Source organism: Anabrus simplex, chromosome 4 (assembly GCF_040414725.1).
Source record: "Anabrus simplex isolate iqAnaSimp1 chromosome 4, ASM4041472v1, whole genome shotgun sequence".
Lineage (NCBI taxonomy): Eukaryota > Metazoa > Arthropoda > Insecta > Orthoptera > Tettigoniidae > Anabrus > Anabrus simplex.
Genome location: NC_090268.1, coordinates 402513872 through 402536933, shown reverse-complemented (window position 1 = coordinate 402536933; position 23062 = coordinate 402513872). Strand labels below are relative to the sequence as shown.

The 23062-nt window shown below is 38.5% G+C and overlaps 1 protein-coding gene across 4 annotated transcripts in view; it reads left to right on the top strand.

Annotated features, from left to right (window-relative positions):
• The first annotated feature begins 561 nt into the window (after window positions 1-561).
• Window positions 562-23062, top strand: part of LOC136872764 (uncharacterized) — a 96717-nt gene continuing 74216 nt past the window's right edge. Inside the window, exons 1-2 of one of the 4 annotated variants that reach the window (XM_068227526.1) lie at window positions 562-649; window positions 15031-15241. In XM_068227526.1, the coding sequence (XP_068083627.1) occupies window positions 15035-15241 (207 nt within the window). In that variant the 5' untranslated portion in view covers window positions 562-649; window positions 15031-15034. Of the gene's footprint in view, window positions 763-823; window positions 896-6222; window positions 6302-15030; window positions 15242-23062 lie in introns of those variants that run through there. The other 3 variants (XM_067146596.2, XM_067146597.2, XM_067146595.2) reach the window with 3 other exon arrangements.

Genomic DNA, 23062 nt, shown 5'->3' with positions numbered 1-23062 from the left:
TTTGTCGCCCCTAGCACACATGTTAATACGTTGTTCATTTGTTAGAAAGATCCAGATTCAGTAGGTAAATTCTCTTTGGTAGGTCAGATACTCTTTGGTAGGAACGGTTTAGGGTAACAAGACGTTAGTCATATCACATGTCCTTGGTAAGCTTTCATTACACTTTGCGCGATATATACATTCTACCCATCCATTTGTGTTATTCCATCCTTAATACTAGATCCTTTAGTTGTTGTGTGCTATCCTTTGTACTTCCCAATTGTCGGCTCGTTCCGTATGTCAAAGTAGAAGACGCCAAGATGAGCCACTTCGGCGTGAAGATATAGTACCTTGTGTCCCCGTGCTTACTCCTATGTCTATTACACTTACACCCACAAGATGTAGATGTTCACCCATACCAGTGATCCTTGTACTGTGAGATAAAGTATTTCTTAGTCACCATAACTAAATGTTTCTGAGTGTTCGACAGTGTTTCATTTACAAAGTATTGGAACTGGGTGTTAGTTACATACAGAGCCCAACCAAATATCAAGAAAGAAAGATAGCGTAGGCAACGGCCACAGACTCTGCGAGAATGCGTTGTGATTGGCCAGGTCGTATTATCGTAGTGTTATACCGAGACGCTGTTTCTATTTCTGTATGCTCTAAGGTTAACTTTGCATTTAATTTCTCCATGAAATACATTATACTCTATGATTTCCGGTGTTTGACACTTGGCGGGTGAATCAGAAGAGCAATTTAACATATCGTTCAAGTATTGTGGTATGGATTTCTAAATACCAACGCTCTTTATAGATCAGGTTATGTTTGTTAATGAACCTGCAGTGTGTATGAAGGAGCTCATGTAGTGTCATGAATTTGTCGCTTGTCATCCTAGTTCTTAACCCTTATTGCGGTATCCCTTCATTGATATATATATTTTTTAATGTCCGTATATGATTCAGTTAGATATCTTGCTAATATAATCAACAGTATTTTTAATCAACCATGCTATGTCAGTTTGTTGTCGATAGACTGTGGTTATCAACTACAGTTAGGGTCTACCATAACCTCACTATTTTTCAGTGTAAACCTTATTTGAATGCCACCACTACGCTGTCTTCTTATCTTCCATACTGCCAGACTTCATAGCGTAACAGTTAGCGCCGTCCTCGGGAGGCCCTGCGTCTTTTCCCGGTACTGATTATGATTGAAGAAAGGCAGGAGGGCTCGAATATGGTTTTAATGTTACCTGCAGTTCACCTACATGGGGGTGTGCCTGAAAAGAGCTGCACCACCGTGGAATGAGGGCACGAATTAACTTGCAAATCGGCTCCGACTTTGGTATAAATTCAGTAACGGGCGGGAGGTGTAGAAAAGAAAGCAGTGCTTGTACTTACATGACCGTTACTGAACTTCTACCGCAGAGACTTAAATACCCTCTCTTTTTACATCTTTACTACAACCCCTAAACACCCTCATAACCATGTGCAGAGATCTGTACCCTTTATTTACAATCCCATTTATGTGATTACCCCAGTGAAGATCTTTCCTTATATTAACACCCAGGTACTTATAGTGATCTCCATAAGGAACTTTCACCCCATCAATGTAGTAATTAAAACTGAGAGGACTTTTTCTATTTGTGATGCTTGTCATACTTGAGGTAGCGTAAGGTATGAGTTTAAATTTGAATGTTGTAATGATCTGAACTGTACGTGGTATTATCGTGTACAGTTCAATTTGGAAAATTGATTTTTTTTTTTAAATCGAGAGGACAGGTGAAAAGAAAAGATGGGATAAGGTAATAAAGGAGGAGGATTAGTAGGTAAGAGAAGATTAAACGAGAACTGGAAGTTAAAATAAGATAGGATAGGATAGGGAAATAAAGGAGAGGTAGTTTAGGGTGGGTTGGGAGGATGGGTTATTAATTATATAAGGAGCACTCGAATGAGTATTGAGTTTGTTGTGCCAATTTACATTGTGCTGTATTCTGTTAAGAGTCTTTATTCTGTTCTTGCACTTTAGCAGGTGGTAGCGGTCGCACTTTTCCTTACACAGTGTACAAACACAGTCATCTGTTGGGTTGTGGAATTTTGTCTTTGCGCATATTTTGTGGTGGAAGCCATGTATTGCATATCTTGTTATGACATGTCTTTGCTCTTGAAGGTGATTGGTCCAGTTTCGATCGATCATGGCGTCATTTCCGTAGAATTCGGGGTCTATTTCCGCGCGTTTCTTAAGAAGTTTTTTCTGAAGCTCTTGGAATGGGCCGGTAGATGGCAGTGGTAGATTGAGTCGTAGATCCTCAATGAAGTAAGTTTCCCGTGCCAGTACATAAACAAGTCTGGAGGGTGCCAGTTTGCCTACTCCTAGGACCTTCTTCAGGAACCTTGCTTTGACCTTTTCTATCCTCTCCAAGTCACCGATTGTCAGGTTATCCCATATTATTTCAATTCCATATGAGACAATTGGGGTTATTGCGGTCTTGAATAAAGTCATCGCTGTGTTAAGGGATAGCATAGATATATTCTTGATATTGTGGATGGCTCTGATTGCTGCTGTCGTTCTGTCTATGACGTGGCTGTTAAAGGATGTCATGCTCGTTTGGAACGTGATGCCCACGTATTTGAATTTCTTGACTATTTCTAGTGGTTTATTATTTAATGATATGGCGTCGTCCTTGGCCGCCTTGCCACCTTTTCTGAAGACCATCTGTACTGTCTTTTCCTGGTTAATTTCAAATTTGTTATCTGAAGCCCAAGCTTCTAACTTCATCACTGTCGACTGTAGTTCTTCCTTTGAGCTCGATCCCAGAGCCATGTCATCAGCGTACATTATTAGAATAGTCTCAGGGGAGTCCGTCATTATTTGTGTGATATCTGCCGTTGCTACGTTGAATAGTAGCGGACTTAGTGGGTCTCCTTGGGGTACCCCGTTTGTTTGAATTACTTTCCCGGATGAGGATGCTCCATCTTCAATTTGGATTAGGTTGTAGTCTAGTATGGTCTCAACGATTCTCACGAGCATATTGTCACCAATCATTTGTTTCAATTTTCCCATCAGGATATCTCTGTCGATAAGATCAAAAGCCTTCTTATAGTCGACAAAGACGACGTAGTACTTCCCTTTTGGATACCTCAGTGCCTCTTCAATTTTTTCTTTCAGGCATGCTGCGGCTTCTAACGTGCTTTTTCCTTTCCTTTCCTTTGGGTCTATTTCGTTGTTCAGGCGATTCGCTACAATAGTTGCAAATGCTTTGTATAAGTTGCTTTCTAGAGCTATACCTCTATATGAGTCGGGGTTGTCAGTTTCTCCTTTCCCTTTGTACAAAATCTTCAGCGTTGCCGTTCTCCAAACTTCCGGTATTTTGCCTAAATTTAGACATTTGTTGAATAGTTCTGTCCAAAGTTCTTGAGTACTTTTCAAGTGTTCTGTATATATGTTGTCCGGTCCTGCTGACTTCCCTTTTTTTCCTTTGCTGATTACCATCTGTACTTCCCCTGTGGTTAGTCTAATTTCGCGTTCTGGATCGATAGGGTGGTTTGCGGTTTCACCTTTTGCTCTGCTGTCCCTGTTTAGAAGCGCTGAGAAGTGTTTTTCCCATGTTTCCATTGGTATTTCCCTCGCTCTACACTCTTGCTTTTTCTTGAGGGCCCGAAATGGGTCTGTTTCTGCTTCGACTGCAAACTTCTTGGCTTCTGCTTCCAGGTATTCAGCTCGCTTCTCTTTTAGAAGTTTTCTGTAATTTCTTCTTTTGATGGCATATGCTTCCAAGTAATCAGCGGTCTTCATTTTTCTGGCCGAGCATAACGCGCGTAAGGTGTCTTTTCGTGCTATGTAGCATTGTCTGTCAAACCACTTTTGTGCTCTCCTTTCTTTCACAGGCAAAGCGGTTTCCTGTATCAGATTTGTAGCGACTTCTACTGCTTCATCTAGGTGTCCTCGAGCTACAAGTGCTCTTGCTTTTTGTATATTCGGGTGGTCTTGCAGCTTCGTTCCATCAATATTTCTTGAAAGTGTGATGCCCTTATCGTCGGGGATTGGTGTTTTCCGTGACTCTTTGTCTTCAATTTCTGTGCAGATGGGTATATGTTTTCTGATTGGCGTTGACCCTGAGGACCATAGACCTTCCTGTTTCCTTATCATAAATCTTTCACCTCTGTAGAATAAAAGATCAAATGCGCTGGAGCCATTTGGAGCAAAGTATGTTTTAGGGTCTTTTCTGTTTATCATTGTGTAACCTTCATCCCTCAGGATTTGAATAACTAACTCCGATTTTACGTTCGGCTTGTCTATCCTGCAGTTGAGGTCACCCGCGATTATCACTTCTTCTGCAGTATTTACTTTCCCTATTGCATTAAGTACTGATTCTACTACATCTTCTATTGAATTATCTGGTGCGATATATATTCCTATTAATGTTAGGTCAGTGGTTTTAACTATGATTGTGTTTTCACTTCTCTGGATTTCATGTACTCTTCCAACAGTTGGTTTGAGGAAGCATGAGACTCCTCCAGCCGGTCTACCTCCTGTTGGCGTTGCAAATGTGTGGTAACCATAGAATTTTGGTAGGTCTGTTGGTTCTAAAAGAAAAGTTTTCGTAGCTATGATGACATCGAAATGTTCCATTGTCTTTGGGGGTATTAATAGTAAGGCGTTTTTTAGTCCTTCGATGTTCCAGAGAAGAATCTTGATTATTTTATTATTCAAGGGACACTCCAATGTTGTGTCTTTGGCCTCGAAAAGAAAATCTTCTAACTACAATACCTTTAGGCCAGAAATCGGGTTTTTCTGTTGTTTGTAGAAATTCAAAAGGAATTCCCAATTTGCAGGCTTTCATGGGCCCAACTGTATTAAGCATTTCACAGGCTTTTATCTCTGTAATGCCATTTCTTAATAAATAGTTTTTGATGTTATCTTCTGTGGTTCCTTCCTTTATCTTTCCCACATATAGCCATGCTGTTTTGGCTGCTGGTTGTAGGATGGGTTATTGGAGGTAGAAAACATGGGTAGGAATTGTGTAAGGCATGGAAAATTGAATTCTGGGTTACAAATTTAGCATTTTTGAGAAGAAGAATAAGGAAGTCAAATAGAATATTGGGGTTTTCAGAAATGTCGTTTAAATTGAAATTAAAGTTGAAGTATTGGTCAAGGTGAATAAAACAATTTTCAGTAGTGTTTAGAAGGGGGCCTTTGTTAATGATTTTGAGTATTTTTATGTCTTTTTCAATATTGGTGAAAATATGTTTGGAGTCTTGTATGTGTTGTCCTATAGCAGAGGATCTGTTGTATTTAAAGGCATTGATATGTTCGGAGTATCTGATATTAAAGTTGCATCAAGTCTGTCCAATGTACGAGGAGCTGCAGTTGTTACATTTGAATCTGTATACTCCAGATTTAGAAAAAGCATTAGATTTATTTAATGATTTAGAGTTGTGTATTATATCAAGATTTCTGTTAATGGTTCTAAAAAAAATTTTCATGTTGTGTTTTTTAAGAACATTTGTTATTTTATAAGTATTTTGAGTGAAAGTAAAAGTGGAAAATGCAGTGGGTTTGGTTTTGTCTTTTGTTAACGTGGTTTTTGGACATTTTCTACCTCCAATAACCCATCCTCCTAATCCACCCTAAACTACCTCTCCTTTATTTCCCTACCCTATCCTTTCCCATCTTATTTTAACTTCCAGTTCTCTTTTAATCTTCTCTTACCTACTAATCCTCCTCCTTTGTTACCTTATCCCATCTTTTCTTTTCTTTTCGCCTGTCCTCTTGATTTAAAAAAAAATAATCTATTTTCCGAATTGAACTGTATACTATAATACCACGTACAGTTCAGATCATTACAACATTCAAATTTAAACTCATACCTTATGCTACCTCAAGTACGACAAGCTTCACAAATAGAAAAAGTCCTCTCAGTTTTAATTACTACATTGATGGGGTGAAAGTTCCTTATGGAGATCACTATAAGTACCTGGGTGTTAATATAAGGAAAGATCTTCACTGGGGTAATCACATAAATGGGATTGTAAATAAAGGGTAAAGATCTCTGCACATGGTTATGAGGGTGTTGAGGGGATGTAGTAAAGATGTAAAAAGAGAGGGTATTTAAGTCTCTGGTAAGACCCCAACTAGAGTATGGTTCTTGTGTATGGGACTCTCACCAGGATTACTTGATTCAAGAACTGGAAAAAATCCAAAGAAAAACAGCTCAATTTGTTCTGGGTGATTTCCGACAAAAGAGCAGTGTTACAAAAATGTTTCAAAGTTTGGGGCTAGGAAGACTTGGGAGAAAGAAAACAAGCTGCTCGACTAAGTGGTATGTATTAAAGGAACTATTTTAAATAGTTTCTTTAATAAATTAAGACAAGTCAATACAGGATCAAATAAATACCTATTATGTTTAAGTTTATTAACACTAAGTGGTATGTTCTGAGCTGTCAGTGGAGAGATGGTGTGGAATGGCATTAGTAGAAAAATAAGTTTGAGTGGTGTCTTTAAAAGTAGAAAAGATTCTCAATATGAAGATAAAGTTGTAATTCAAGAGGACAAATTGGGGCAAATATTCGTTTATAGGAAGGGGAGTTAGGGATTTTAATAATTTACCAACAGAGATGTTCAATAAATTTCAAATATCTTTGAAATCATTCAAGAAAAGGCTAGGAAAACAACAGACAGGGAATCTGCCACCTGGACGACTGCCCTAAATGCAGATCAGTAGTGATTGATTGATAGCAATTGATTGAATCCACCTACAGTCAGTAACAATTTTGTTTGTACAGCTGAAATGAGAAATCAATTTGGTTGTTTTGTAATATATATATAAAATAACTTGTCCTGACTGACTGACTGACTGACTGAGTGATTCATCATCGCAGAGCCAAAACTACTGGACATAAAGAAATGAAACTTTGGGGATACATTTATATTCAGATGTAGGTGCTCGCTAAGAAAGGATTTTTGGATATTCCGTCGCTAAGGGGGTGAAAAAGGGGGGTGAAAATTAAAAATGAGTGTATCTATATCTCAAAACTTTAAAAGTTTACAGATGTAAAAATTGGTATTTAGAATCTTCTTTAAAAATAAGGAAACACGTATTTTTTTTGTTTTCGGAAAATCCCAATAGGAGGGGTAAAGGAGGGTGAAAAAGTGGTTGAATGCCTTTAATCAGGATACTGGTACTTATATCTCAGAAACGGAAGATATTACAGACCTGAAAATTGGTACATTTGATCTCTTTTAAAAATAAAGAAACACATATTTTTTTGTTTTTGGAAAATCCAATTAATGGGAGGGTGAAAAGGGAGTGAATTTTTAAAATGAGTGCATCTGTATCTCAAAACCTTTAAAGTTTTCAGATGTAAAAATTGGTATTTAGAATCTTCATTAAAAATAAAGAATCACGTATTTTTTGTTTTCGGAAAATCCCAATAGGAGGGGTGAAAAATGGGTTGAATGCCTTTAATGAGGAAACATATCTCAGAAACTGAAGATATTACAGACCTGAAAATTGGTGTTTTGGATCACCGTCAAAAATTAGGAAACACGTATTTTTTTGTCTTGGAAAATCCAATTAATGGGGAGGGGGTGAAATGGGGGTGAATTTTTAAAATGAGTGTATCTATATCTCAAAACTTTTAAAGTTTATAGATGTAAAATATGGTATTTAGAATCTCCTTTAAAAATAAAGAAACACATATTTTTTTGTTTTCGGAAAATCCCGATAGGAAGGGTGGAAAAGGGTGAAAAACGGGTTGAATGCCTTTAATGAGGCTACTTATATTTCAGAACCTGAAGATATTACAGACCTGAAAATTGGTATTGGGGATCCACTTTAAAAATAAGGAAACACGTATTTTTTCGTTTTTGGAAAATTCAAATAATGGGGGGTGAAAGGGGGTGAATTTTTTAAATGGGTGTGTCTATATCTTAAAACTTTAAAAGTTTACAGATGTAAAAATTGGTATTTAGAATCTCCTTTAAAAATAAAGGAACACGTATATTTTCGTTTTATGTAAATCCCAATAGGAGGGGTGTAAAAGGGTGAAAAGTGGGTTGAATGCCTTTAATGAGAATACATATATCTCAGAAACTGAATATATTACAGAACTGATAATTTGTATATGGGATCTCCTTTAAAAATAAAGAAAAGCGAATTGTCGGAAAATCCAATGAAAGTGGCGGGGGGGGGGGTGAAAGAATTCAAAAATTAATTGACTTAATTGTATGAGAATACATACATCTAATAAAAACTAAGGTTGTTACGGACGTGAAAATTGGCATTTTGATCGCCTTTAAAAACAAAGAAAAATGCGTTTTGTGGGGGAAACCATCTTGGGGGGCGGGAGTGGAAAGGAGTTGAATTCCTTTCATGAGGACATATAAATCAAAAACTTAAGAAGTTAGAGTCGTGATAATTGCTATTTAAAAGATCCTTTACTATTAAAGAAACAAGTATTTTTTGCCGGAAAATTCACTTAAGGAGGGGGGGGGGGGGGGAGAATTGTGAAAGGAAATGTAAAAAGTGAATTATTTTTATGGGGATACTTATATCTCAAAACTGAAGGTAATAGACGTGAACATTGGGGTTTGGAATCTCCTTTAAACATAAAGAAACACTCCTTCTTTTTTTTTCTTTGGGGGGGGGGGGGGTAAATAAACTTAACGGCGGTGGGGTGTAAAAGGAGGTGAGACCAATTGATTTTGCTGTTCATAATGTGCTTATAAGGAGCCTCCGTTGCTCAGGCGGCAGCGCGCCGGCCTCTCACAGCTGGGTACCGTGGTTCAAAGCCCGGTCACTCCATGTGAGATTTGTTCTGGACAAAACGGAGGCGGGACAGGTTTTTCTCTGTTCACTCCGGTATTCCCTGTCGTCATTCGTTCCAGCAGCACTGTCCAATATTTCATTTCATTTGTCATCCATCGATCATTGCCCCAGAGGAGTGCTTCGGCAGCCGGCACAATTCCTACTGTCGCCGCTAGATGGGGCTTTATTCATTCCATTCCTGACTCTGTCAAATGACTGGAAACAGGCTGTATATTTTCAATGTACTTATTCTGATCATAAACCAATCTTTTTTAATCTTTCCTGGGTTCGTTTTCAAGAGCCAACTTTTCCTTCGGAGAACGTTCTTAGATTACAGTAGATTCTCCTGGCATATGAATAAAAATTTAAACACATTTGAAATAAACGATAGGAATGAGTTTGACCATGCAATTGTTCACCTCTATAATAAGGTCAATAATGCACGGAAGTATGTCATTCGTATCGCCAGAAATCCTGCACACTTGCCTACGCGCGACAATGGTGCTGGTCACATTCTCAACAATGACAAAGGCAGCAGATGTAATTTACCGCCAAGTAGCGGTCTTGCATCTTGCTGTGGGGTCCAGAACATCTATAATAATAATAATAATAATAATAATAATAATAATAATAATGTTAATGTCGTCAAATGTACGGACCGCGGTGGAAACGGGTCCTGGACGGGTAATGATTAAGAATGCAGTCCGGCCGCGGGTTCAGTACCGCCAAGGCACCCAAGACAACACCACGCCGGATCTCCCGAAGGATTTGATCCATATTCAAAATGCTTATAAGAAAAGATGGCAAAGATTTAGGGACTCAACAGACCGGGTGGAATACCTGGACCTAGCCCAGGAAGTACGAAATCGACTGCTGGAAAGAAAGATTGAAAAATGGGAGGAAACTTGCCGTTATCTATTAAAAAATGAGTCAGATCGCGAATTTTGGCGGATTCTCGCAGGAAACGATTCAGATCGCGAATTTCGGCTGATTATATATCTAAAACAATATTCAATTATAAATTTCGGTATAATACCGTAGCGAAGCACGGGTATCTTGCTAGTAAATATATATTGGTTTACACTTTTCTGGTAGTAACCTGATAAGGTATGACATCTGTTTTTAATACATGAACTCAAAAAGAAATATTGCACTCGACAACCGCCCTGTTTGACTGCTGTGTAACTCTCCAAGTATATATGTGTTGCATTGGAATCGGGGATTCATCAATTTTTTGGAAATGATTAGGTTGTGGACGTGACATGTTTAACTAAACATTTTTCGCTTTTTAGTGTTCTACCACCTTCACTTGGTATGAAGCGGATCCTGCATCATGACATTTGACCTTAATTTTTTTCTCGAACTACAGTAAAGCGTATTGACCTAAATCCTTACACACGAGTTACCATGGAGTGTCCCCCAACAGGTACTGTTGGAATCAGTTGGACGCAGGGTCTGGCCACTCCTTGTTAGTAAAACTAAGGGGGACAGTCTCACAGATCCATAGCTATTTAATTATTTTTTAAAGGTAAAAATAAATATTAAATGTAATTATTAGGGGGCGGATTTATATGACGTAAAAATTTATGAAATATGTATGCACTTATGACCTAAAAAACATAAAAATATGACCTATAAAATTCAAAATATGACTTAATGAATAGCATCTACATTACATAGAAGCACTTTTATTACGATTGCTACAGGCTGCAGTTAATTTACAGTTTTAAAAATGTTTAATTCTTCGAAATCTCTAACCCAAAATCAACTAAAATGATGAATATTTCATGAACTCGTTAAGATTACACTGCATACTCCTAGGCAAGGGCGGACTCTGTGGAAGACATAAACACTATGTCAGTCAATTTTACTGTTCAATATTCAATCAGTTTTAATTTATACACAAAACATATGTTATTTGAATGAAACTTTCATACCTGAGCTAGTCTACATTATCAGAATTATTGCAATTTATTACCACATGCATCTTAAGATTGTTGAATGAGAATCCCGTCCTGTTGTCGCTGAGTAAGGTCTTGTAGCGAGAAAAACTTCTTTCGACATCACATGATGTAACGGGAGCGTACTTGAATAGAGTTAAATCACTTGGAGAAAATTTCTGGAAATCTGCAGATGAAGGGTTTCCACAAAGAATGTCACTTATTCCACGCAGGTACACAAGGCCACTATTTTTTTCCAGTACATTTTCTAATTTTCTACACACCCTAGATGCTATTGTCCCTTTCGCAAGCTTTAATTCCTGTTCAATGCACTTTATAACATCCAGTGCATCGCTTAGTTCTGCATCTGAAACTTCCAGTTGCGTGATTGCTCCAGATAAAGAATTAAAATCGGACTTTATGTAAGCCAGGTCCGCTTTTAATGTAGTGCTTGAAAATAAATCTTGAGTGGTTTTTATGGAGGACGATTCTGCAGGATCAAAAGTCTTCACGATCTTCTCCACGACATCTAGGTTGTTGCAATAGTACACTGAGGCATCAAGCCAAGTCCCCCATCGCGTTATAACTGGCTTGGGAGGTAGGGGTAGTGAAGGTGCTTCTTCTTGAAATTTCTGAACGCGAAGTGAAGCTTTGACAAACACTTTCTTACAGTTCGATATTAATTTATCAACTTCAGGGTAGCTACTTCTGACTTCTTCAGCTGCCCTATGCAAGGCATGTGCAAGACATGTCAGATGTATCATTTTCGGGTATAGCATTTTAAGTCCCTTGGCTGCCTTCACCATATACGGAGCAGCGTCAGTTACAAGTAGAAAAATGTGCTCTCTCTTTGCCCCGTTTGGCCACAACAGATTCATTGAATTGTCGAAAAGAACTGCAATGGTGGAATGGTTTGTCTTCCCTAGCACTTCACATGTCAGGAGGAACGTATCTCCAGGCCGGTCTTCCTTCAGCGTGCCAACGATCACATTTGCTACATATCTTCCATCCACATCTGTGGTCTCGTCTATTGAAACCCATATCTTACTGTCTCCCACGCCACGCCTTATTATATTCAATATCTCTTCATAACAAGGGGTCAGATAGTCCTTCCTGAGAGTAGATTCGTCGGGAACAGAATGCTTTGTATATTTTTCAAGAAACTGTCTGAAGCTTCGGCTGTTAAGTTTCTTTAAAGGGATATTAGACGGAACCATCATCTTGCAGAGATCTTGTGAAAATTGTGAACACTGTGAACTTGAAGTCGGGGTTTCGAATAGCAGACGTTGCTTATTTTCAAGTGCAGAATATCTAGTTACACAAGTATTACAGTGTTGTTGCACAGAGAAGCGTTTTTCGGCAGTAACTTTTACCTCACACAATTTACAGAATAATTTCACTCCATCCGTACTGAATGTTTTCACCGAACTCGCGAACAAAACTTCGCAACTTTCCACAAATTGAGACTTTCGTTTTAGGCATATTGAAAGGAACTGAATGACTGAAGCTCCCTAATGACCAAGGTCATTCAGTGTGTTGAAGGTGGAAGAGAGAAGGGGAAGGGGAGAGATAAGAACAACGACAAATAACTGCAGAATTACCTCTGCTTCCGTGTAAACAATAGCCCGGTTTCCAGGAATTGACCCAGCTAGCAAACAGTAGCTCTTACCTGTTAGAAACATTCCATACACTACTTTATAATGGTTCTTCAGTAGTATATTCCAGTCTATCCTGAAAAATAATTTCTAGAGCTTATTCCGATTTTTATAATACGAAATTAAAATGAAAATTACCAAAATATGCCGTTATAATGATATTTTGTTGAAAATATGCCATAAAACTTAAGAAAGCCAAAATATGCATTTATATGCCCAATGAAACCTGTTTAATTTTGATTATCATGCTTGGAAACGTGTTGAAAATACAAGACTATAAGATATAATGTTAAGGGAAAAAATATGACTGGTCATAGAAATCCGCCCCCTAGTAATTATAAACACTGTTCATGTAGGATGTGAGCGACAGTATCAATTTATTTCTGATTGTTTAGAGAAATTTCTGCACCAAAATATTACAAGGTTGATGCACCTATGCCTGACCCTGTACCCATATCTGACAGCCTAACTTAAGATGTAAAATAATATCTCCACCCATACTTAATTTCTTTTGAGTCAGTTTGTAGTTTAAATGTTTATCTTTGAAAGAAAAAATGAGTAGGCAGTGTTAGTGAAAGTTATTTTCTGAACCACATCCGAAAGTCCTTTGTATGAAGGGATAATTATTAAATAAATGAATATCTTCTTTTTGTGCACCTTGTTGGGCACAAAGAGATCTATCTGATGGTACATAAAGATAATATGTGACTTGTTTAGCAATTTTCTTCCCTGGATTATGTAAAAAAAATCATTCAAGTGTCGGGTACTGTACCTATGTTAACTTAGTTGTGGGCTCGTCAGACCCACCTTTCATCCTTGTAGGGTTAACGAAACGAATGTAGAACAGTTCTGTAGATGTACTGGTTGTTACAGGAAGTTTGATAACATTTTAGAACGTACAGTATTTTTTAAAGATTACTTTGCAGGAATGAATTCACTTGATAACACCCATAATGTTCTTTTGTTACAAATTATACTTTCTTGATTTTGCAGATGTATATCCGGTTGTATTTCCTCTTAAAATAATCGTCACCTCCACCACCTTGGTGGAGTAATTGATCTTTTAATTTCCTTTATTATCATGATCATCCATATCACCTTCATTAAAAACAGCTTGGGGAGCAGCAATAATGATTTGTTCATTGTTAAACACTTTATTACCGGGTGAGTTGGCCATATGGGTAGGGGCGTGCAGCTGTGAGCTTGCATCCGGGAGATAGTGGAGTTTGAACCCCACTGTTGGCAACCCAGTCTCATCCTTGGCTTTGACTATATGAAAGTGACCGAGGTATGAGCGATTCAAGTCCGTTCCTTATGCAGCCATTCCCTGTTATGAATGGGTGAAAATATCGTTCATAGGGTCAGTTCGTGCATGCATTTCAGTGGGCTTGGCAGACTGATATGTAATAGCAACTTCTGGCTCAGTGCGGAAAGCAACGGGAAACTACCTCACTCCTAATTTCCCTAGTATGCCTCTTCAGTGACACCTAGGCTATCTATGACAGCTGTTGGTGGAGCTGTAAAGGATCAAACCGGCTTTCGGGCTGAATACCCAACATACATACTAATTCTGAGGAGAAGAAAACTAACTAATACCAGAGATGACAGTTACTGTATTTGTTCTAAAAACTAGATTTGTTAATAAAATATTATTTTGATATTATAAAAATGAAGTATAATGTCATTTTAAAATTATTTTTTCTGTAAAGAGTAAGCTTAATAATGCACTCTCTTTTTTCTTTTTAATTTTATTTGCTCATTTAATACTAGATATTCATATCTTACTGATGTCTCCATCACTTTTGATGTCAGCATTGATTTGTTTATTTCTGGATGTCAGAGGTAAATTATCGTAAATGCAAAAACAACCATCTTGAGGTTTTTATCGTATGCAAGTTGGTTTGGTCATGTCTTCTTGTAGGTATTGGTCAGATATTAAGAATAATGCCTTATAAAAGAATTAGGCAAGGGTTTCAAAATTTACAAACATTTAAAGGTGATTGATTAATCCTTGGTATTCCATGACCAAATTCTTGGATTTAAATTAGGTTAATCCTGAGTATGCTAAAGTAATCTGTATTATCTCCATCACTTTCATGGTCAGCATTGATTCGTTCATTTCTGGATGTCAGAGGTAAATTTAGTAATTATTGTAAATGCAAAAACAACAATTTTGCGTCTATTTTTATTGTATGCAACTTTTTTAGGTCATGTCTTCTTATAGGTATTGGTATTTTTGTATGACTCGCAGAAATAAAGATAAACTATGTGATACTATCATAAGCTCAGGGAGAACCCACCGATAATCAATGGTTATTGGTTATACAGCAATTCAACATTTTGCCGTCTGCTACACTCCTTATCATATTGGCTCTTACAATAGTCTACCATGGTCAGAACTGTCAATTCAATCTGCTTTAAAGGTAGCAAAATGTGTGCCTCAGCAGGTTCTTTCTGCTCTCCTATAAAGTTAATGAAATGTCATTAGTAGTTTACTTCTGACATCCATATTTATTATTGATTTGTAAATATGCAGCCTCAAGTTTTGTGTAGTGTACATTTGAATAGTATTGACAGAAGTTATTGCATTTACAGCAATTCTTCAGTAATAAATTTTATTGTTTTAAACATTGCTGTTCCTTTCCAGGATAATGCATTGCTCACTATGCAAAACATTCTTCAAATTACCCACTGCTATATGTGAGAATAACCACAAGTTGTGTAAGAAGTGCAAACAAGACCTCACACAGTGCCCACAGTGTAATGCTCTATTCCAAAATAGATGTAACACCATCTCTGAATGCAGTGAGTCTGAGGCAGAAGATGCTGGTTCAAGTAACACTGTATCCAGTGAATGGGTGAGTTAACATTTTCATTCATTCAGATTTCATTTTCTCTTTTTTCCTTCAATGGGAGGAAGTGACCTTGGCCTTAATTAAGGTACAGCCACAGCATTTGCCTGTGTGAAAGTGAGAAACCATGGAAAACCATCTTCAGGGCTGCCAACAGTGGGGTTCGAACCCACTGTTTCCCAAATGCAAGCTTATGCGACCCAAACCCAGTGTTACCATATAAACTCTTTGAGGAAGAAAAGGATACTTTTTTTTTTTTTTTATCAATGATATTTTTATACCCTAAATCCTAAAATAAGACAATATTATGAACTAAAGTGCATTTTACTAATTGGCATTGTCAGAGAACAAAAATGTGTTAAATTATGGACTCTGATCCTCATCACACTTACAAATCTTTTCACCATTGTCCTGTTCAATCTTAGTCTTGTACACTGACGATCAGAAGAATTCCTGGTGGGAAGGGAAACGGGTAATGTTTGGGTGTAGATTTTGGCCAACACTGAGGATGGAGAAGAGACAAGTGGAACGTCAAATGTGTTCGTCTTCCAGGAGGTGTGGCTTGTGATGCCACGCACTCACTGATCACTCATGCTCTATTGCCATTTTCTTGGGAACTGAGTAAATTGTTGCTATGATTAAACATTCTAGCTACATTGGCTCTTCCTAATCAAGGAAAACAGTTAACTCTGATTTCGTTTTGAAGAAATGTGTATGATGTAGTCTATTATTTTCAAACTGGATTCAATTAAATTACTATCATACATTTATTTACCATCTGATTGTTCCCATGGTTACACTCAGTCAAAGAATAATCCTAGAATAAATATGAGTGGCCATTTCAAAGAGTACAGTATATAAAATAGAAATACACAATAGGTATATCTTTCATGTCTATTTTGTCATTGAATAGGCCAATTATCATATATTCTTGTGGATAGGAAACATTTATTTTATTGTATTTCTTAAAAATGCACTCCTTTCTTTCTTTGACAGTTTGTCATGACATTATGAAAATATTTTATTTTTCTTGCCAGGCTGAGTGGCTCAGACAGCTAAGCGCTGCCCTTCTGACCCCAACGTGGCATTTTCGATCCTGGTTCAGTCCGGTGGTATTTGAAGGTGTTCAAATAAGTCAGCCTCATGTTGGTAGATTTACTGGCATGCAAAATAACTCCTGTGTGACAAGATTCTGGCACCACGATGTCTCCAAAAACCACCAAAAAGTAGTTAGTGGGACGTAAAAAACAATAACATTATATGTCTAATTTTTTACTCGTTTTGATCCTTAGGATCTCGAGTGACTTGTTCAGCACGTCTTTGTTCTTCCCAATACCTCTTCATTCTTTCACTCCTCCTATTCTCTCCATTTCTGTGATTTGGATCTTGATTTAGTATCTGTCCATTTGTGACTTTCGATGAGTTTTTGGTAAACAGATCTTTCCCGCAGTCATTTGTGGATATTTATCCATTATGCCAATAACCTTCTAACCCTCCTCAACTTCCTTCGTCCAGTTATTTCCCATTAAGCTTGTTGCATTCTATATCTTCTTTGTCAAACTGTCATCCATCCTCATTAAATGTCCCACAAAACTCAACCTTCTTTTCGGTAATACATTTGAAATTGGTTCTATTTTGCTTCTAGCTTATGAATAAGATATCCTCAGTCCACCCAGCTTTCACTCCCATAAAGCAAAGTTGTTCTGAAAACAGACCGATGTAAAGATAGTTTATGTCGGGAGCCAACTTCCTTCTTATAGAATACTGTTGATCGCAACTGTGAGGTTACTGCATTAGCTTTACTGCACCTTGAATCAATCTCACTTATTATACTACCATCCTGGGAGAACACACATTCTAAATACTTGAAATTATCTACCTAATCCAGCTTTGTATTCTGAATCTGACATTCACGTCTCTTGGATTTCTTACCTACTGATATCAGTTTAGTCTTAGAAAGACAAATTTTCATACCATACTCATTACATCTATTTTCAAGTTCCAAGATATTAGACTGCAGGCTTTTGGTACAATCTATCATTAAGACCAGGTCATCAGCATAGGCCAGACTGCTTACCAGTACTACATTTTCACCTAACCGAATCTCTCCCTGCCACGTAATACCTTTTAACAGATGATCCATGTAATCTATGAACAATAAAGGTGAAAGATTACAGCTTTGCCTAACTCCTGTAGGTACCTTGAACCAAGAACTCATTCTACTGTCAATTCTCACTGCAGTCCAATTGTCGACATAAATACCTTTGATTGATTTTAATAATCTACCCTTAATCCCATAGTCCCACAGTACGGTGAACATCTTTTCCCTCGGTACTCTGCCATATGCCTTCTCTTGATCTACAAAACATGAACGTAACTGTCTATTCCTCTCGTAGTATTTTTAAATTACCTGCTGCATACTGAAAATCTGATCCTGGCAGCCCCTCTGTGTCCTGAAACCACACTGGTTTTCTTCCAACTTCTTTTCAACTACTGATTACACCCTCCCTTCCAAGATGCCAGTGTACACTTTGCCTGGTAAACTGATTGAGATACCTCGCTTCCTGTTCCCTTTCTTATAGATACGTGCAATTACCAATCTGAAGGTTCCTTACTAACACTCCATGGTAATCTTATTACTCTATGAAGCCATTTTACCCCTGCATTCCATTATACGTCACCATTTCAGTTGTAATTTTATCTATTCGTGCGCTTTATGACAATGGAGTTTATTTACCATCCTTTCCACTTCATCAAGTACAATTTCTCCAACATCATTGTCCTCCTTCCCATGAGCTCGGTTGTTTGCAACATCACAAGGAAGCTACCCTTTCATGTTGAGAAGATTTTCAAAATACTGAATTCCTTCCACCCTCCAATGATTTCCCTGGTGTCTGTCATGAGTTCACCTGATTGACCTAAAACACTATTCGTTTCTTTTTTTCTCTCCTTTCCTAAGATTCTTTATTACTATCCAGAAAGGTTTCTCTGCTGCTTGACCTAGCCTTTCCAGGTTATTACCAAAATCTTCCCACAACTTCTCTTGGATTCAACAACTTTTTTTTTTGTCTGTTTCTTTCCTCTATGTACAATATCCTGTTTGCATCAGTCCTTGTTTGGAGCCGTTTCTGGTACACCTTCTTTTTACATTTACAAGTTGTTCGTACTTTTATCATTCCACCAAGATGTTCGCTTTTTCCCATCTATACACAGAGTTGTTCCTAGACACATTCCCTTTGCTGTTTTTACTACAGCATCCTTGTATGCCACCCATTCTCTTTCTATATCCTGAACCTGCTTACTGTCCACTGTTTGGAACTTTTCACTAATCATATCCATGTACTTCGGTCAAACTTCCTCGTTCCGGAGGTATTGTACCCTTATCCGTCTACAGACAGATTTCACGTTCTCTATTCTAGGCCTAGAGATACTTAGTTCACTACATATCAGATAGTGGTCTGTATCATCAAGAAAACCCAAAATACCCTCACATTCCTGACAGATTTCCTGAATTGAAAGTTGGCTATGGTATAGTCTATTATGGATCTGGTACACCTACCCTCCCATGTGTAGCAGTGAATAGCCTTATGCTTGAAGAATCTATTTCTAACTGCTAATCCCATACAGGCACAGAAGTCCAGCAAACGCTTCCCATTCCTATTAGCTTCCATATCTTCCCCACATTTACCAATCACCCTTTCGTTTACTTCAGATCAATTTCCAACTCTCGCATTGAAATAGCCCTTTAGCAATATTCTATCCTTGCTGTTGACTCTATGATGTCACTCAGTGCTTCATAAAACTTGTCAACTTCATCTTCATCTGCACCCTAACATGGTGAATACACTGAGACAGTTCTCATCCTAATTCCTCCAACCACCAAATCTACCCACATCATTTGCTCATATATGTGCCTAACAGAAACTATGTTGTGTGCAATAGTATTCCTGAAGAACAGTCCTACCCCACACTTTGCCTTTCCCTTTTTAACACCTATCAAGCACAGTTCATAGTCTCCTATCTCTTCCTTATCTCCCCTTACTTGAATAACATTAACTCCTAACACATTCAGGCACATCCTCTTTACTGACTCAGCCTGTTCAACTTTCTTTCTTCCTTAAGCCCCATTAATATTGAAAGCTCCCCATCAAATTCCAGTTCGTTCGCCAAGTTGTTTCCAAAGGAGTCCTTCACCTGTCAAATGGGAGAGGGACTCCGTTACTCCCATAGGTCCGAGGCTTGTTTAAAACGTTCTGAGCTCGGTAAATTCTGTGAATTAGGGTGCTACCCTTACTTACACGTAATCCAAGTGAGGATCTATTCTCTAAAGTGTTAGGGACAACGGGTGGATTGCATAGTCCTAGCCGCCTGAGCACAAAGGAAGGTCATGATTCAGAATAAGTCCGAGATGCCCACTCCATTCCATAGCAACTGGTATCCCGACTCTCAGGACCACTTACTAGGCCACTCAGCATTAGCCCATGGTTCACGAACTAGGACGTGACTTCAGTAATCCACACCATGAACCATTTTATTATTATTATTATTATTATTATTATTATTATTATTATTATTATTATTTGTATCAATTTAGGAAGGCTCGGCTTGTGCCGGTAACATAATGGGCTGACTCGGCCTAAGCAAGGAGTCGCCCTCTTGATTATGAAACTACAGGGAGGCCTACATATATGTACAAATATTTACAACAGAAATAATTACAACATATACATTTATACAATAAATACAAACAACTTCAGACTTCTTATGTCCCCGTTTTGGGAGTCTGTTCTTCAGTATTACTGGAACTGCGGCCTGGAACTTCATGCTGTTTGGCTTGAGTCAGAGGAAAAGTCGTTTCTAGGAACTTTCTCACAATGTGGCAAGTGCTCAGGAGGGTGGCTTTCTGTAGTTCTACCTATGTGTGACGATGCAGGTTTAATGCGGCCAGAGAGCCGTGCAAGCATTTTGGAATAACACCGGTACATGATATTACCATTGGAATTGTGGTGACTGATTCTAGTTTCCACAGGCGTTGTATTTCTATTGCCAGTTCTGTGTATTTTGATATCTTTGTGGCTATTGTTGTTTGCAGATTGGAGGTATTTGGACAAGCAATTTCTATAGGGGATGCGGATCTTTTTGATTTATCGATTAGAGTAATATCTGGCCTATTGTTGCTGAGCATGACATCGGTTATGACTTCTCGGTCCCATAGTAGTTTATATGAAGAGTTTTTGAGAATTGGTGGAGGTGTATATTTCCAATATGCAGTTGATGACTGAAGAAATCCACATTTTACAGAAAGTTTCAGGCGAATGATTTTTGCTACCTGATCATGTCGGTGCTTATAATCGGTGTTGGCCAAGTGTGGGCAACCAGAGATGACGTGCTGTATGCTCTCTGTAGTTCTGGAACAGCGGCGGCAGTTGTCTGAGACAACTGTTGGATCCTTCATGATAAATCTACGGTAGTTCCGTGTAGCAATTACTTGATCTTGGATGGCCAGAACAAATCCTTCTGTTTCTGGGAAAAGACCGGAGTAGGTCAGCCAAGCGTGCGACGCAGGTTTGTCGATATGAGGCTGATCCATTTCATGGGGGTATTTCCCGTGAAGAGGTTTTTGCTTCCACATGGCCATATTCATCTCTTTTGTAGGTGCTCTGATGAAAACCGAGGTATTTGTACATTTCTTCTTCCTCCAGCTGTTGTATGGATTCATCGCTTAAACTCGAAGGTGTCCCTTGTGCTGAGTAGGATCCTCTGATGACAGTTTGGGTTCTGCATTTGTCCAATCCAAACCGCATGCCTATATCTGAAGAAAACGTCTTGGTAATTGAGAAGAGATGTTGGAGATGGGGTTTGGTAGAGGCATACAGCTTAATGTCATCCATATAGAGTTATTATTATATATATATAATTCGCTGGGGCCATCAAGGACCACGTTAAGTCTTGTTGCATTTGACACTGAACTTGGCCTTCTTTAGAGCCCAAATTTCCCTCATTCTTTGTGAGTGGGCCTGCTTACGCTCCTCTGTCCAAGGGGCACCGTGTCTTCTCTTCGGTTGCTCATCTCAGTTTAGCCCGTTCGTGAATATTTTCTTGCGGAAGAGATCTCTGTTAAGGGCGTCTTCAGCTGAGATATGTAGCATTTGCAGGTCTTCTTTGGTATTTCTAAACCAGTGAATTGTGGTTTTGGGGTTTGAATCAAAAAAGTGAAATATTTCTTTAGTTAACTTTCTTTCGTCCATTCTTTTCAGATGACCGTAAAATCGTGCCCGTCTTTTTCTGATTGTGTCGGTAATTTTCTCTATTTTGCTGTAGACTTCCTTGTTGGATCTCTTTTGATGGATTCCATTTCTGTACTTTGATCCCAAGATTCCTCTCACAATTTTGCGTTCTCTTTTCTCCAGTTCTTCAAGGAGTCCTTTGTTGGCATTTAGAGACAGGGTTTCGGCTGCATATAGAACTACTGGCTTCAGAACTGTTTCATAGTGACGTATCTTGGTGTTTTGGGAAAGGCATTTTTTGTTGTAGATTGTGCGGGATGTTTGGTAGGCAATTTCCAGTTTGCGTACTCGCTCCTGAAGTGCTTCTTTGTCCAGTCCATTTTTCATGTTGATCTCACCCAGGTATTTGAATTTGTCTACTCGGGTGATGTCCCCGTATTTTGTATGGAGTTTTGGTGGAGCCTCTTTGATGTTAGTCATTACTTCTGTTTTCTCAAACGATATCTGCAAACCAGTTTGTTCGGCATTTTCCTTTAAAATTTCAACTTGAGCTCTAGCGGTTTCTATGTCGTTTGAGAGAACAGCAATATCATCGGCAAATGCTAAGCAGTCTGTTGCAAGACCCTTGGATTTGGTTCCTATTCTCAATGGACTGTAGTTGGTTCCCTGTAATCTCACCCGCCAGGTTCTGATGATCTTTTCAAGAACACAGTTGAAGAGTATCGGGGATAGCCCATCACCTTGTCGGACTCCTGTTTTGATGTCAAAGGAATGCGAGAGACATCCGTGGAACTTCACCTTGGATTTTGTATCGGTCAGGGTGGCTCTAATTAATGCCAGCAGTTTCAAATCAACTCCAAATTCATTTAAGATGTTTAGCAGGACTTCCCGGTCAATGGAGTCATACGCTTTCTTAAGTCCACAAAGACAGACACATACTGCTTGGACCTTAGTGCACAATATCTGATGATCGTTTTGAGATTTTGGATCTGTTCAGCTGTGAAGTTCATGAGAGACTATCCCTGTCTTAAGAAGGGTCAGACAAGGTGTAATTTGTTCTGATTTATTGCCTTGCTAGCAAATGTACCCGTGCTTCGCTACGATATTCTACATTGTATATGGATTTTTCCATAAATTACTGTAAAGGCAGTCAGTAAGATTATACCAAATTGCATCTACAAATGGACTTCACCATGCGACACCTCGTTCAGTATTCTATATGGTTGGTCCTATGACATTTTCTCGTATCCCCTATATTTACGGGTTAGAATCAGTTAGTCATTGAATGGGGTGAAATTTGGTACAGTTTTCACAAACTATTTTATATTTTTGATACCCATGTGATACTGGAATCATAACATTTGGCAAACATGTGGCCACTGGTCATGTCAATGTGTGTGCCCAATGTCATGATTACATCTTTTGTGAGTTGGCCGTGCGCGTAGAGGCGCGAGGCTGTGAGTTTGCATCCAGGAGATAGTGGGTTCGAATCCTACTGTCGGCAGCCCTGAAGATGGTCTTCCGTGGTTTCCCATTTTCACGCCAGGCAAATGCTGGGACTGTACCTTAATTAAGGCCACGGCCGCTTCCTTCCAACTCC